General features: G+C 39.1%; 1 protein-coding gene across 1 annotated transcript in view; it reads left to right on the forward strand.

Annotated features, from left to right (window-relative positions):
- The window catches only part of frem2a (FRAS1 related extracellular matrix 2a), a 123,202-nt gene that overhangs the window by 80,708 nt on the left and 25,934 nt on the right, over positions 1 to 16,560 (forward strand). Inside the window, exons 5-6 of the mRNA XM_036143042.1 lie at positions 3,956 to 4,081; positions 7,071 to 7,322. Coding sequence (XP_035998935.1) covers positions 3,956 to 4,081; positions 7,071 to 7,322 — 378 coding nt within the window. The remainder of the gene's footprint in view (positions 1 to 3,955; positions 4,082 to 7,070; positions 7,323 to 16,560) is intronic.

Raw genomic sequence — 16,560 nt, forward strand, 5'->3', positions numbered from 1 at the left:
AGTGTGGTCTTTAATGATGAAGCCAGCCTTGGTGGTGGTCCTTTTGAATGGCCTGAGGATTCCCTCCCTAGAGGACATGTCCGCCTGGTTAAAATCGGCTTTAGAGGAGGGAGATGGTAAGCTTCGACTAAAAGATTTAGCCGAGCAGAGTTTCTTTCTTCAAAGGACACAGCAAATGTGTGTATTGCGATGCAAATTTTCAGAGCTATTCTTTATTGTTTTACAGTGCTATACATCAGTATTCATGCCCCTACAATTTTTTTTACTTTTTTTTTTTATATATTTTGGACACTTTCAACCCCAAAAACACAATGTACTGGGATTTTATTTGATAAACTAAAAGTTGTATATTGTGGAAGAGAAACAAAAACCTCCTTTTTTTTTCTTTTTCTTTTTTTTTTTTACAGATACAATCCTGAAAAGTGCAGAAACACGTTTGTATTCAGCCCCCCTCAGTTAATGTTTGGTAGAACCACTTTATATTTCAATTAAAGTTGCAGGTTTTTTGGGAATATGTTTCTACCGGCTTTGCACAAATCCTCCAAGGTCAGCTGGGATTGGATGGAGAACATCTGACCAATTTAAAAGTCTTGCCAGACATTCTTGATTGGATTTAGTTCTGGATCATTCCAACTCACGAGTATGCTTTGATCAAAACAGTTTTATTAAAGCCTTGGCTGTATGTTTAGGGTCACTTCCCTGATAGGACGCGAGCCCCCTTGCCCAGCCTCAAGTCTTTTACAGCTTCCAACAAATTTTCTTCTACTCATTAATACTTTTTATTTCGCCTTTTGCTATCTTCCCATCAGCTGTGACCAGCTCTCCTGCCCCTGCTGATGAAATAGTACATGCCACAGTATTATGCCACGGCAACAATGTTTCGCTGTGGGTACAGTGTGTTCAAGGTCATGCGCAGCCTTAGTTTTTATTTTTATTTTGTTTGCCACCTGTAGTGTTTGGCAAGCGGACCAGAAAATTCAGTTTTGGTTTCTGCTATGAGCAGCAGAGGAACTGGACACAAGGGCGGCCAGGAAAAAGACACTCAATGTTGGAAATTAATAGTTATTCAGTGAACTTACAAAAAAGCAAGGAACAGGTATGAAAGGAAATAAAGGGCGTCTGGCATGGCTGAAAGTGGAAGGGGCGGATGAGGAGCGGGGGTGGATCAATACAATGATCCACATCGATATGTTGATTAGATTATTAACGATCCGATTACACATATACAAAATAAAAGCATTGATCCATATGTCCATATAGGTCAAATCATATTGTTTTTTGTTTGTTTTTTTTATAGTGTTAGATGCCCAGACGATGTTGCATCATTTCGATCACAGACTTGTGATGGAAATCGTATTGTAGCAAATTTTGCGATATCAGCAAACATCGTATCACATCCAAACAAATCAGTACAATATATAGTGTTGTGATAAAGCTGGTGTTTTACACCCCTAGTGTGAAGGGCTTCAAACGTCAGCGATGACATGATTAAACCATACTCTGGCACACTGGTTCAAAATATCTGCCTCATGAGCTGCCATCACGAGTCGGAGCCTCGGGTGTTAGAGGACCATCAATGATGACCGTCTCACCTAAGCTAAGCACCTTCTTCCTCCTGTTTGCTCTGTCCCCTACATGGCTTGTAACAAACGGGATTTTACTGGCCGGTTTTTTTTTTATTTTTAAATGAGCTCTTTTTACTCTTTAGAGGACTCCTCCAAGCATTTGGTTTTGCTGGATTCTGTTTAGTCGTATCAGAGGAAGGGTGGGGTGGAACACAAATCTATGCCACACTTTTCAGAATTTCAGTGTATAAAGGATGTTCAAAAACATGAATTATGTTTCTTTATGTTCAGAATAATGGGATAATTTGTCACATAAAATCCTCATAAAACACATTAAAGTTTGTGGTTGTACTGTGACCAACGTGTTCAGGGGTTCGAATACTTTTGCGAACACCTTTATATTTCTCCCAGCTTACGTTGCAGATGTATGTTTTTTTTGTCATCTTCCTCGCTTCTTTGATTAATACCAACAGAATTGGGCTTATGCTGTCGACTGTTTCCTTTGGAAACAGCTGAGCCTTCCTCCTGCAAAACTTCCATATATAATCCAGTGCTGACTAAAGCTGAAGGCGGAAGCCTGCTGTTTGACTGTATGCTGCAAGCAGCAGCTTCTCGCCACTGTCGGTGCTTCATCTTGCTCGCTTTTCCTTCCGCAGTGATGCTATATATCAGTGGAGCTTTTACTGTTTGCATATTGAACCAGGGTTATTACATTGTCGTGAAAAACGGTTTTCTCTTTCATATTTGTTTTTCTATTAAGCTTCAAGGTCAACAGCATGTTGACCTCTAGAGATTTGTGCCTGCGTGGAAATACGGCCTGTTCGTGTTCTTTATCAACTGCTAGTTTTCATGTTGCAGATTTGGCACATAATTCATACATGGTGCCCAAAAGCTGACAGACATCTGAAAAAAAACCTCTACAAAAACACGTCTGTGCATCCATAAAAAAAATCCCTGATATCGTCAATATTTCAGACGCTCTTTACAGAGGAATAAAAGCCAAACCAAATTCCTATTTTTCTCTCCTTTTTGTTGGTTGAAAACAAGATTAGGTGCAAGCACTTCTAAATTCAGCACCCGCTCCACAAGCCTGTGCCTTTTTTTTTTTTTCTCGCATTCCCCATGAATGTTTTAAAATGACAGTGCGTTTTCCTCAAGAAGGTGAACTTGACCCACTTGGATGAAAAGTTTGCCTTCTCTAAATCTTGGCTGGATTAAGGAGCTGTGCAGGAGGAAATGGGGGAATGAGACGTGAAAGCACTATGAGGTGAGACGGAGTTTGCAGTATATGCATGGAGTGGGAGTGGAAATTCATGGTGCGATTGTGTGTGTGTGTGTGCGTGTGTGTGAAGGGAATAGGTAAGGGCGGAGGACCCCGGCATCCTGCACTTGCTCCCCCCCCCCCCCCCCCCCCCCGCCCCTCACCCCCACCCAACCCCCTAGGGAGTGACAGATTGTAGGCTGTAGCAGAGAGGAGAAACGCTGGAAGATTGAGAGGAGGTAGAACGATTTAGCAAGTGTTATCACAAAAGAGGAGAAATGCTTGAACTCCCGCTGTGTGTAAGATTGTCTTATATTGATGGCTTCATCGCAAAGAGTCTTCTCAGGTGTTTATCTCCTCTTACGCTGTATGTTGTTTCAGAGATCAATCTATTTCTCTGGATTTTCTACTCGCCGGCCCTTTAATTGGCGTTCACGCCGCAGCAGCGATCCACAAGTGTTTCTCGAGGCTCCCTTCATTCAATCGTTCATTTTCTCCGTGAAAACAGACAACACGAGAAGATCTGAGACGAGCCGAAAGTTAGTTCCCTTTATTATTATTCTTATTGGCCCCAGCTCGCTGCGCGGGGGAAGTAGCTCCAGCCGCCCTGTTTCCCCACCAGCAGAAAGATTTCTGCTTTGATAGATGACGCTTTCGTCGAATCTAAGCTTTTCTCTCAATCATAAACCACAGCCGAGAGACGAGAAAGAAAATAAGTGAGAGGCTGACCCGTCTGTGTACGCGGGAGTCGATGAGTGAAACTCCCAGGTGATGTAGCTCTGCGTGATGAACTCGAGAGGCCCGCAATTGTATTTGTCTGCCACATGTGAGGAAGTATAAAAAAAAAAAGCTCCGTAGGAGCCTCTTTGAAGAGCCCCTCTGGTTGCATCAAACCAGAAAACTGTGATGGAGATTGATTTTTTTTCATATTCATAACCTCAATGCAGGATGACCACCTAAGTAGATAAAAGTCAAATTCTACCAGCTGCTGCTTGGAATACACAGCGAGAGCGCGGAAAGCCTGCATAAGTTCCCTATAGCCTGATGTTCTGTGGATTACAGCTGATTGTTACACATATCATTGCCTTCACCATTTTCCTCTCTTTTTTTTTCTTCCTTTGTTTTTCAGAGTCGACCGTGTTCTTCCCCGAACCGATTCATGCAGTCGAGGAAGATGTTGGGGAGCTTTTCATCCCTGTACACCGCAGCGGAGACGTAAGCGAAGAACTCATGGTGGTCTGCTCCACACAGCAGGGTATGAATCCGCTCCGTTTCCCCCACCTTGGTGTAACTGATATAATCAGATTGGGCTGATTATTGCAGGAGACTGGGTCGTTAATTTTATGTCGTTTTATAAATCAATTGCAGCCACTAAAAATTGGAAACAGAAGCGTAAAGCTGCTAAAAATCTAAACAGCAGTTTATCAGAAATTTTTAATATAACATAAGTCCAATAAAGACTTTAAACCTACTTGGATATGTTATTGCTTCTACAATCATGGGTAAGGGTGATGACTTGATAGTTATTCACCAATCACTGACACCCTCTGCAAGAAAGACAAGCGACAAAAGGTCCTTGCAAAAGCAGCAAGCTCTTAATAGAGTGCTATGTCCCAGCATATGAATGGAAAGATGAGTGGAAGGAAAAAGTGTGGTCGAAGAAATGTGTACAAGCAACAGGGGTAACCGCCATCTTGAGAAGTACTATGAAGCAAAGCATATTAAAGAGTTAGTGGAATTTCAAAAGCCTGGAGTCTGAGCTTTAGGAGCCATCATCAAAAAAATAATAAATCAAGGACATTGGGCGCAACTGTTGCATGATGATGCCAAGTCAACTGCAATAAAATGGTTGACCTTCCAACAATAATAGAAGGAAATAAGTGCACAGTAGATGGGTGCATGGTTCTGGAATAACAGAAAAAAAAACACAAAAAATCTTGAAATCCCGCACGCCCAGGGTAGCCGAAACACGTTCTCTCGCCCCTGATTAAATTTATGACGTACCTGGGAGTGCTGGTTTTAAAGATTTCTTGTGACAATCCCTCATCCTGGGTAAGCTTGTGGTGACAGAGGAGGATCCCTCTTTTTAACTTGACAAAAACTCCAGCAGAACCAAACTCAGTATTAGCTTAATATTGATCGACCGGCAGTTCAAAGGGCATTAAGGGGACACAGCTAAACAGCATCACTGGGCCAGGTTTATCCTTAAAGAAAACAACAACAAAGCAATAGATAATGCAAAGTTAATGAATAAATGGACAATATTAAAAATGATGCAAAGATGGAGAGTGTCTGAAAAAATTGCATGGTGGGAAAAAGTTGTCAGCTTGTCCTCCAGCTGCCAACAGGAGCTCAGCTACAGGGATAGCTAAGGAAAAACATCAGCCACTAAAATTACAACTTTATTAGGCTACCATTTGTTGTCATATAACTTAGACTTTAAATATAAATGAAGAATTTCTAAACTGAAATATCTGCTCACCATTGTTACAATATAATAATGACCCCAGCCAAAACCAAATCTCATCTTTCTGTTGTAGGTTTTAAGTCAATGCCCATATGAACAGCAAAAAGTAATTTGTTTAACTTTACTAAATTCGGTCGAATATTCAGAAAGTGTATTTTTACAGCTTATTTTATACCCTTTAGGATGACTAGAACCCATGTACTGTATGTCAGTGCCATCAAACATCCTCCCTGTCATTGAGGATGATGTTCTAATCTTCAGAGAATGAGCTGCTCTTTGCCTTGCCCAAACTTTTTTCTTCTCATCTTTCTGCTAAAAAAGTTCAAGTATCTGTCAAAACAATGCTGCTTCAGTGTTCTTGCTTTCTAACAGTCTTTCTGACAGCATCTAGTCTAGTCACATTTTCGCAGCTGCTGACTGGTTGGTACTTTTATTGGAGCCTTCTACATCTGCTCAAATTTGGGTTCCCTTATTATGTGCTATTAGTCTCATCTGTGTTGTAATTATTTTTTCTCAGAAGTCACAGAATAACAGCTTCCGAATAAATACATCATATATATATATATATATATATATATATATATATATATATATATATATATATATATATATATATATATATGATTTTATTATATTGACACCATATAAATAAATAAAAAACTTTTTACATATCAGACAATGTAGATTTACTACATTTAGTGTATAAATTATTAATATGCCTGTGCAAATTCTCAGTTATCTGGGTCATCGCAACAACAAACACCCTTAAAGCAAATAATTGTTCACAGTAAAAGTTTTGTATATGTTGGATATATGAAAAAAGAAATTACATAACAATTTTCTTTTGTCAATAACTATATTATCAACAATAATCTATAAATCTTAAGAACAGCAAAGCCAATATTTTGATTTAGCCATCACCAACCTCTTATCTCAGCCACATATAATTATTCTGGGCTCAGTTGAAAGGGTTTGAGCAAACAAGGCGGCTTAAAGATCTAGCTCAGTTACATCAGTTCTGTCAAGAGCAATGGGCCAAAATTCCAGCAAATCATTGAGATAAGACCCAGATCAGACTATTTTAAAATGCAAGGCTACAAAGTTCTAAGACAACATAATTTCTTCTTATATTTATATATTTCTTTTTTAAAACCTCACTGACGAAAAAATGAGAATGTTTTAATTAGTTTAATATCACAGTCTGACACTGATCACTGACACTGATCAGTGCTTCTTTGTTCTCTGTGCTCTGTCTTCTCAAACGGTCACGGCAGAGGACCGTGCATACTGAGCCCGGTTCCGCTGGAGCTTTCTTCGTGTTAAATATTTCCTTTCCACTGTTGCTACATGCATGCTCCGTATGAGGGATTGCTGCAGTCAACAACACAATGAAAGCAACTGTCCACTGTCGCTACATGCTCATTCAGGAGGATTGAACGCTACAATACAATCTGCTGGGTTTCCTGAGATAGTAAAAATGACTTGACTGAATTGACTTTGTAAAGAGCCTTGAGATGACATGTGTTGTGAACTAGAGCTGTATAATTAAAAGTGATCCGAACTAAATATATATTAAATTTCCGTGCGGCTAATTCAGAGTCTACAAAACAGCAAAGGTCTAAAGTTGAATAGCCTTTTGCAAGAATTTATTTTCCCCTCGTAAACCGAGAGTGGTGATCACGCCTTTTCAGCCATATTTAACCTTCTATCAGTGTCATTCGTTAAAGTTTTCCCACAAACTTTTCCCTGTGCTCTCTGCTTTCTGGTTCTTCCAAAGGCTCCGCCACGGGAACGATCCCCACCACCGTTCTATCTTACTCAGACTACATTTCCCGTCCCGAGGGACACAGCAGCGTCCTTCGGTTTGACAAAGGAGAGAGGGAGCAGATGTGTCGTGTGGTGATCATCGATGACTCTCTGTATGAGGAAGAGGAGAGCTTCAACGCGACTCTGTCCCTGCCTGTCGGCGGGCGGCTAGGAACGCACTACCCCACCACTAAAGTCAGCATCCTCAAAGATATAGATGACGGTAAGCTCTGTGCAATATTTGTTATTTCTGTGTTGTAAGAGCTTTGAACCACGCAGCTCAGACTAAAGTGACAATAGTGTCCTGGTAAGTTTTAGAGGTTACAAATGTTGGTAGAGTCTTTATGAAACTGTATGTTACAGAGCTTCTCCTACGTGGAGCTGTCTTCAGACGCAATAAGCGCTCCAGGTTTAGGGTTTTTAGAACAACCTAATGTGGGAAATGCACAAGCAGCAGCTTTTTATTATCATTTCGTCATCTTGTTCTTATTTAGATAGTTTCTATTATTTTTTATTACTACAATAAACAGAGTTCCTGCATAATCTCGAAAAGTATGGAATTGTGTTTCAATATTTTCCAGGTCAGGATACTTATGGAGTCCTCATTCAATTGTTTAAATGGTGTGTCCTTCCTTCCACACTCCCTTTGTTTTGTACCTTTTCTTTTCCTTTCTTCCTTTATTCTCTCTGTCCTTACGTGTTTCCATATTTTCTCCTCTATTGCATCCTTCTTTCTTCCTTGTGTTCTGCCATTCTCACTCCAGCCTCCATTCTTCCCCTCTGTGTTTATTTGTATCCTTCATTCTTTCCTTTGCTTTGATATGTCCTCTTTTTCTTTTGTCATTCTGTCATTGTGTTGTTCCTTCCTTCATTCCTTCTATCCTACCAGTATATTTATTTCCTTTGATCACCTCTCTTTTTCCATCGTGTCACATCTTCTTCCCTACGTTGTGTACCTTCTTTTGTGCCTTCTTTTATACCCCCTTCTTTCTAGGGCCCTTTCCTCCAGTCCATTCCTCCTATGGTCCTCTTATTCTTCCTTGTGTCCATCCTTTTTCTTCTCATTATCTCCAGTCCTTCATTCTTCATATTAGTCCTGTGCTTTTTTTTTTCCCTCAGCCCTTCCTGACTTGTTCTCTCTTCCTCCTTTGCTGATTTGATTCCTTCTGTCCTTCCTTTCTTTCTTTTTCAAATCTTGTCTGACCAAATTGAAAGCATATCAATTCTAGAAATAGCTACAATAAACAATTGTGTTTTATGATTTTATTTTTTAAAACAAAAGGACAGCTATGGAAATTTGAGAATTTGAAAGTCCTGAAGGGTCACATGAAAAGGTGTAGGAGCCCCGAGAGTCATACAAGTTTCCAGTTGAATTGCAAGTTATATATGCATTTCATACAGTTCCAGTGTTACATGTTCTAAGAAGATCCTGAAAGGCAGACACTCTTAATTGAAATTGTATCTGGGCATTGACAAACCCGCTGGGACATAGCACTTCCAAACTACAAATTTTCTCCACTCTCTTAACTTTTCTGCATTGATTTATTGCACAGACTTAACATGGACAGATTAATGTCACTGCCTGAGGTTTGTACTAAATGCCAGACTATAGATTGACACAGTAAAAGTCGGATTTTTTCTGTTTTTGCCCTACAGATATAGCTATGAAATTACAGCCTGTCTTAATTCTAAAGCTTTGTCAGGACAGAATAAGAAAATTAAAAAATAAAAAGCTCAGAACAATAACTACTTTTATTAGACAGTGACACTGACATGTACCCAAACAAGGCCATCCATCCATCGAACCATACACGTACCCATTCATCCATCTGCCCGTCCCTCATCTGTCCATTTGTTCATCAATTCATCCATCCTTGTACCCATCCATCCATTTATCCAGCCAACGATTTGTCCATCATCCAATCATGCATCCATCCATGTTTATCCACCCATGCATCCATCTGTCCACCTGTCTTTTTTTCTGATTATCGTTCCATCCTTATATTATCCACGTGTCCTCCAATCTATCTGTAGGATAACTGTCATAAATTCAATAGCAACGTTGGTAATTACAGAGTTTTGTCATGAAAAATGTGCATGATAAAAAGCTCTTTGAAGTTGAGTTCTGGATTGTTACTGAGCTATTAGAAGACCTTTATTTATTTTTTTCATTTGTGCTCGAGTCATCCTGATAGAGAATTTGTGTTTTTATATCAATCATTGAGCCTTTGTGTCACCCCTAGTTTTTTCTATCTCAAGACAGCCCTTTAATAAACACATTAGACGCCGTATAGTGTGACTGGCCCACATATGGCACTCGACATGTAAATTACTTGTTTTCATTGGCTTTCGCATAAACACAGAAGTGGTTTCTATTTCCGTTGTCTCCAGCAGAAACTGTCCTCATTACTTGTCTTTTTTCTGTAGTGGGAAACCAGAGCATTCATTTGGCTGTCACATAATGTAAAAAAAAAAAACTGTGCAGTAAAAGAGAAGATGTTTGTATGTGAGGCACCTCTTTGGCAGAGAGGGAAGAGCACCATCTAAAGCCTTTATTTACCTCCTTGTTCCCAAAATACTTGGGATGCTGTTGAAAATGCAAAGAAGAACAGTTCCCCAAAAATCCCTTAAGTCTGGGATTTAGCTGAAACGGAACAAACAAGAGACACCAGCAGTTGAAACAAAGAAGCTATTGTTGTTTTTTTTCACCAATATATGCTCAATTTTACAAAGGGAACTTTCTGTTACTCCAGCTATTCTTTCAATACTCATTTAATGACTCGCTATTTTAAAACTGAATGATTTCTGTAAGATTTCTGCCGCGTAACAGTTTATCTTTGATGTATATGTAATTTATATTAAGATGTGTTTGAGCTTGTTTCTCTTAGATTTTTTGTTTAATGTAGGGGGAGGCAGTATTAGGGATTTATTTTGTGTAAAATGTGCTGCAGATTTATTTATTTCCTTCAGTTATTTAACAGCATCACTAAGCTGGTTTACTTCTTGAGTAGGTCTTTACCCAACTTTCTAAAAGTTAACCTTTACCTGATCAAACCAGGCTTCCAGATAGGAGATCAACGGAAGTAGACAGACATCCAGGCTGGAGAAAACGACTTCATTAGAGATATCTCAGTAGTAGTAGATATTGGATTACTCTCGCCAAATGCCAAGGATTAGCAAAGGGTGTTCAAATTAACTTTCTTTATCAAACACCGCTGAACCTCAAATTATTGCTTTGCTATTCATCCATAACTAATCACTGTGTGGTTGTAAACAACAGAGCATTTTTAACACCAAACTGACTGTTTTATGCTATTATTTCCGTCTTTCTATGTACATCAGTCTTAGGAAAAGTCAATTTAACCACAAAGGAGAGTAGGCACTTCACTTTGGCTTTTTAAAAAGGACAGCTTAACTTGATCAACACAAGTAGTTCAATCTAACATGCAAATGTTCCATATTTAGCAATAGCGGCACATTTCCCCCTCCGACTCATGCCAGTTAATAGTATAGAACATTAAATATTTTTTTTTTTTTAATCGCTGAATAATTATATTATATTTATATAATTATAATAAATATTTACACAGGAGAAAATTATAACTCGGGAGTCTACATATAATCACAGATTTGATTGGCAACCAACTATTGTTTTATGGATTTGGAGAACTACCTCTATAGTGTAATGCTTTCTAAATCTGAACGTTGATAGCCCCAAGGAATTTTCCTATGTTGGGGCGTACAGCCAATTCTGGTGTCTCATGTTCGAGCCACCGGAATTGACAAAACACTCCTGGATAGGTGTCAAAATGTTTTCAGAAAGAACTGAGCGAAAGTCCGGTTGCCTCCAATTTAAGCCTGTTTGCTGCTAAGAAAAATCCAATAATATGTCAGATTGTGTTGTTCTAATAAGTCCCACATCTGTCTTCCTTCTTCACGGTCCTCTGATTCTGTCTTCATCTGACTTGCTTGACCATTAACGTTTTTGCACTGAATTTTTACTTACATGGGATAAATATATAATGTTGTATTCTGTTTTATTTCTGGTCAGCTTCTCTTACTGGCTTCCATGTTTGCAGGCTGCTGCTACTTTGCCAAGATAAAATAACAAATGCTGTGCTCTGTTTTGGGAACCCTTCGAACTCTCATATCATTGGGTCAGGAACCAGGAAGTAAACTCAGGCTACACTTTGAAACAAAGTAGTTCCAGACCTTTCCTCTATGTTTTAGAGGAGAAAAACCTAACTAAGACATTGTTGATGGAGAGGACCGGTTGTTTATAGAGAATGTTACTTCCATCTCGGGAAGACAAATGAGAATGATTTAGGTTAATTTTACAATAAATATCTTACTTATAGCTCCTTTAGGATTAGCTTTACAGGCAATCACCTCCTGTCTGTGCTGTCTTTCATTTACATCCTCCCTTAGCTATGAGTTATGACAATTTAGTCATGGGCTTCTCATGGAGCATAGTTCCTCAGCTGTCTTTTACCAAAGCGGTCTGGATTTTACTTATTTTTGACCAGCTAAATGTTTCCTTTGTGAATTATTTTAATCTTCAGCATTTGATAGTCTATTGCAGTGTATTATTTAAAATGTTCTTGCACCGTTGATTATTTTTGCAAATTCCATTTTTTTTAACTTGACATTTATTCCAGTCTGTTTAGAATATAAGCTGACAATACTTCAGGCAGATAGGTTGATACTACCTTGATCCCCTTTTGGTAGCTTTTTGGGTTGGGGTCTAAATCTTTTTAGAAAAAAAAAATAAGCCTCAGTTCCAAGCCATTTGACAGTTTGTTGTTTTATGATTGTTTGAGTAAGTGTGAAGCACTTTGTTGTGGTTTTTAAACATGCTATATAAATAAATTTGACATTGACAATGACATCGAGCCTCCCCTTAAGAGAAATTCCAGTCTTCCTATTTAAAGGGTTTATCCAGCTATTTGCATTACAATAAGAATTAAAAACAATAAGTACTACAACGGACGATGAATGTAAAGATACAAGCAATTGTCCCACATTGACAACGTGTTTTTGTGTGCAAGCAAGCATCTGGGGGCTAGTTAACAAGAAACTTGACACAATTCTGATTGTTAGTAAACTGTCAGTATATGCCAGCCTTGCTGCATAGTTTAAAGAAATGCAAATGTGTTTGCAAAAGCCCAACTCCTGAGAGAGACGATATGTCATTTTCCCTCTCCCAGAGGATAATACGGCGCATGACAGCGTTCTAAAACCTGCACCCAGGCAGTCCAACGGCAGTCTGTTTCTCACTAATACAGCCTCGATTTCTTTTCTTTTTTTTTCAAGGAAAATGCTGAAACAAATGGTACAACAGCATGTGTTTATTTGTGTCTGCACGCCTGTTTATGTGACTCTATCTGCCCACAGTAAGTTAATTTTAGACTTTAAACGTTACATCAACAGTAAATTGCGTGAAAGCCACTAGAAAGGAGAAAATTCTCAAGTGACTGTCGCTGCTCGTTTTAGACTCATTTTTCCTTCCCCAGGTCAAAGTCAACTGATTCATTCTCATTCCATCTATTTCTCATCCGCATCCTGCTTCACTCGTCTCTCAAACTCCCTTTTCTCCACATCAGCTAAAAAAAAATAAGTCGGCTTGATTTAGTACTCTATCAGATTAAACTCTGTCTGCTGGAGAAAGCCCTGCATGGCTACACTCGTAGTCCGCAAACGTTACCTGCACCAAGAGTTTAGGAACTCAGCTCTTTTTTTTTGTTTGTTTTGGTTGCATATGGCCATAGCAAATTTGCAAAGTTTGAACCTATTTTATTCATCCAGTGCCGGCGAAATGTTTACATGCAGTCATAATGGACATGGATGTCATCTTAAATGTTGGCTTTTCAAAATTTATTGTGGATACTCTCTGGTCCACACATGGTTGCAACTATACATGGAGGCTCAAATGCTATACCTACAAGCCCATTATACTTAGTATAATAACATGTTGCAGAGAAACACTTCTTTCTGGACGTTTGCCCACTTTTCTTATACAGAAATGGTGGAGCTCATTTAAACTGGATGATTTGTTGGCACGGACTAGGATTTTTCAACAGGGTTGCCTACTGAGCAACATTAGGTGGCTTTATGCATTCCAACACCAGTTTTCATATCTGTTTGACACTGCGGTCCTGCTGGAAAATCCAGGTTGCAGTTTCAGCCATCTGGCGGAAACTGTCAGGCTGTTGGAGCACAGGTTTCACTGTTCACAGCAGAGCCAGCTTTACAACATCATGCACTCACAAGGTGCTGACCAAAAAAAGAAGTGCCTGTTTCAAATTCAACACATTCAAGGTAGTACAAATTTTTCAGCAGTCCCCATGGACTAGTCTAATATCTCCTGGAGAATGGTAAGGCAGAACAATTTTACTCTGATGATAAAAAGTATTTGTTGGGTAGTCAAGGTGAGGCTTCAAGGTGAGGTACAGAAAACTGGTTCCCATTTCCCTCCTCACTGATGTGGAGTTTACTCAGGCTGCAGGGATTTACGGCCGTCCCCACGCGCAATCGTGGATGCTGGATCTAAACAGTGGTTTGATAATAGATAGGATGATCCGTCTCCTGTTTATCCCAGAGAATGGGATAAAAAGAAATGGGATTTAAAAGAAAGTTCAATTGTCTCTTTCACCCAACCACAGACGAGATTATAATATTATAATTTAAATGTGCATTGCATGTATTACAAAAAAATATTATGATTCTCCAATTCCTCCCAAATTTTATGTCAAAGGATTTTTGTTTGTTTGTTTGTTTGAGTGATTGATTGATTGATTGATTGATTGATTGATTGATTGATTGATTAATTGATTGATTGATTGATTGATTGATTGATTGATTGATTGATCAAATTCATGCCACGTTTGAGTTGGGTTTAGTATATGACCAATCCTCAAAATTCTTAACAACTTGTCACATGACAACATCAAAGCTCAATGTATTTCATCTGGATTGTAGGTATATAATCACAAATGCTAATGCAGACCTAAATGAGAATCTTAAAAGTGTGGTGCCTATATGAACTTAGCCATCTTTACCCAATACCCCATTTAAAAAAATCCAGTCCAACCAATTGCCTGCAGAATTTCCCTTATTAGTGAACAAACGCTGTGTAAATTTATCTCAATACAGCTGTTCTGTGAAGGCCTCACTTGATCGTTAGAGAACTTTAGTGAACAAACAGAATTATAAAGACCAAGGGAAACAGCACAAGAGGTCATGGAGAGAATATTGGACAAATTTGAAATCAGTCAATTCTCAAAGCTTTTGATCATCTCGCAGACCATTATTCAGTTCCCTCATCTGATAATGAGAATGTGTCAACAGGACAAATATTAGCTGGGATGGACACAAATCTGACCTTATGGAAGACGCGCAAGAAGAAAGCCATTGTTAAACAACACAAAAAAAAAAACGTCATTTAGAGCTCGCCATTGTTGAAAGAAAGCCAGAAAAAAAAATCCTTCTTCCAGTTAGCCACAAGCAAGGCAGAAAAAAAAACAGCATAAATTTGCAAGAAGGTGATCTGGTCAGATAAGCCTTATAATTAATCTGTTTGGTTTGTATGGGGAACCCTACGCGTAATGGAAAGATAACCTTGCACATTACCCTGAACACACAATGCTCACAGTGAAACCTAGTGGTGGTGGCACCCTGCCGTGGAGCGATTATTCTTCCGCAAGGACAGCAAGCTGATGGGAAGATAGATGGAGCTAAAGAAGGGGTAATACTGGGGGGAAAAAAACTGTTAGTGGTTTCAAAAGATGCGAGATAGGCGAATAATGTCAAAGGGTGTGAGGACTTTTGCAAGGACCTGCACATTTTATATAGTTGACTGTCTTTAATCATTTTTTACATCGTACTGTGATTGCCCATATGAGGTTTTTTTAACTCTAACAGTTAAAATGAAGGTGTTAATTAGTTGATTTTCCCACTAGCACACAGACAGATATGTGGAGTCTTATTTCTTAGTTTCCAATCCAAGAGCCAAACAACTGCTTAAAAGTGCAGCTGAGCATGCTCCATAAACTCCATTTTAAAGCGCACCAACACAAATACCTGCAGACACCCACACAGTAGTAATTATCGCAATTTGTTTTCACACCCTCCCCAGTCTTCAGTCACACACCGAAGTGTTAAAGCAGAGGCGTGGCCCCAGTAGGGAGAATGGATGCAGTTCTCATTCATCACTCATCAAGGGGTGTAAAGTTGGGAGATGTGTGATGGCAGACATGAAGGCCTGCGTTAACGCGCACGCACAGCGGTCCTCTCTGTGCACCAATGACTATGGGCAAGTGTTTTTTGAGCTATATAAAGCATGAATAAAACACACAATTCCTGATAGCAAATCAAGAAAATACATGCAACCACCCCATCTTTTTTTTTTTTTTCTCCCTTGGTCAAATGTCAGTATCGTTGTGTTTTTTTTTTTTCCGCACCTACTCATTCTCTGCTATCTTTTTTTTTTCTTTTACTCTGTCAGCATGAAAATGCACAAATTCTATATGAACTTCAAACCGGTGCTACATCTGCTGGCTGTGCGTGGGAGGAAAAGGTAAAAGAGAGGAGCGAGAGGGCACAGGCTGCGCTTGATGTTTTATACTCACTGGATACTGTTACCCTGAGCTGTCACGTCTTCCGTGAAGTTGGGAGTCAAAATGTATCCACTGACAATTTCTCGTACAGCCTTTGTTATCTACATTGCTTAGCTTCTTGTTAGCTGGCCCAGTTAGAGTATATAAATAAAATACAGTGTAACGGCCAGGCAGACAGGCAAGCAGATAGATAGATAGATAGATAGATAGATAGATAGATAGATAGATAGATAGATAGATAGATAGATAGATAGATAGATAGATAGATAGATAGATAGATAGATAGATAGATAGATAGATAGATAGATAGATAGATAGATAGATAGATAGATAGATAGAGAAAGGTTGGAGGGTCTTGAGTAAAAGTGATGTTATGCTTGCTATTTTTAGATTACATGCCAGAATATAAGAAAAGAGGCAAGCAAGAATGAGTATCATTTGACAGCAGGACTTGTAAAGGATGCATCTGTCTAATACACACTGGACTGCCTCTGCTTTACTGCCTTAGGAAACAATCCCTGCTCAAACAAGGCTTTGAGTTTGAGGGTGGGGGTGGGGGGGGGGGGTGTCTAGCTGCCTCGGCGTTCAAAGATAAAGACATTCATGCAGGGAGACTTTGTTTTCAGTGTTAACTTCATCCTCATTTGTAACAAGTACTTAGTTCTTTTGTCAGGAGAAGAAGCGCAGTCCGTTCCCAATGGGACTATTTTACCCTCAGTGTGCCTCATTGTCATTTGCAAAAGATAGGGGGAAAAAAATAGGATTGTATTGTTACTGAAATCCTGTAAGCCTTTTTTTTTTTTTTGGAGTAGTGGTGGATTGATTGATGAGTCGTGTGCTCTTGTG

This window comes from Fundulus heteroclitus, chromosome 11 (genome assembly GCF_011125445.2).
Source record: "Fundulus heteroclitus isolate FHET01 chromosome 11, MU-UCD_Fhet_4.1, whole genome shotgun sequence".
NCBI lineage: Eukaryota > Metazoa > Chordata > Actinopteri > Cyprinodontiformes > Fundulidae > Fundulus > Fundulus heteroclitus.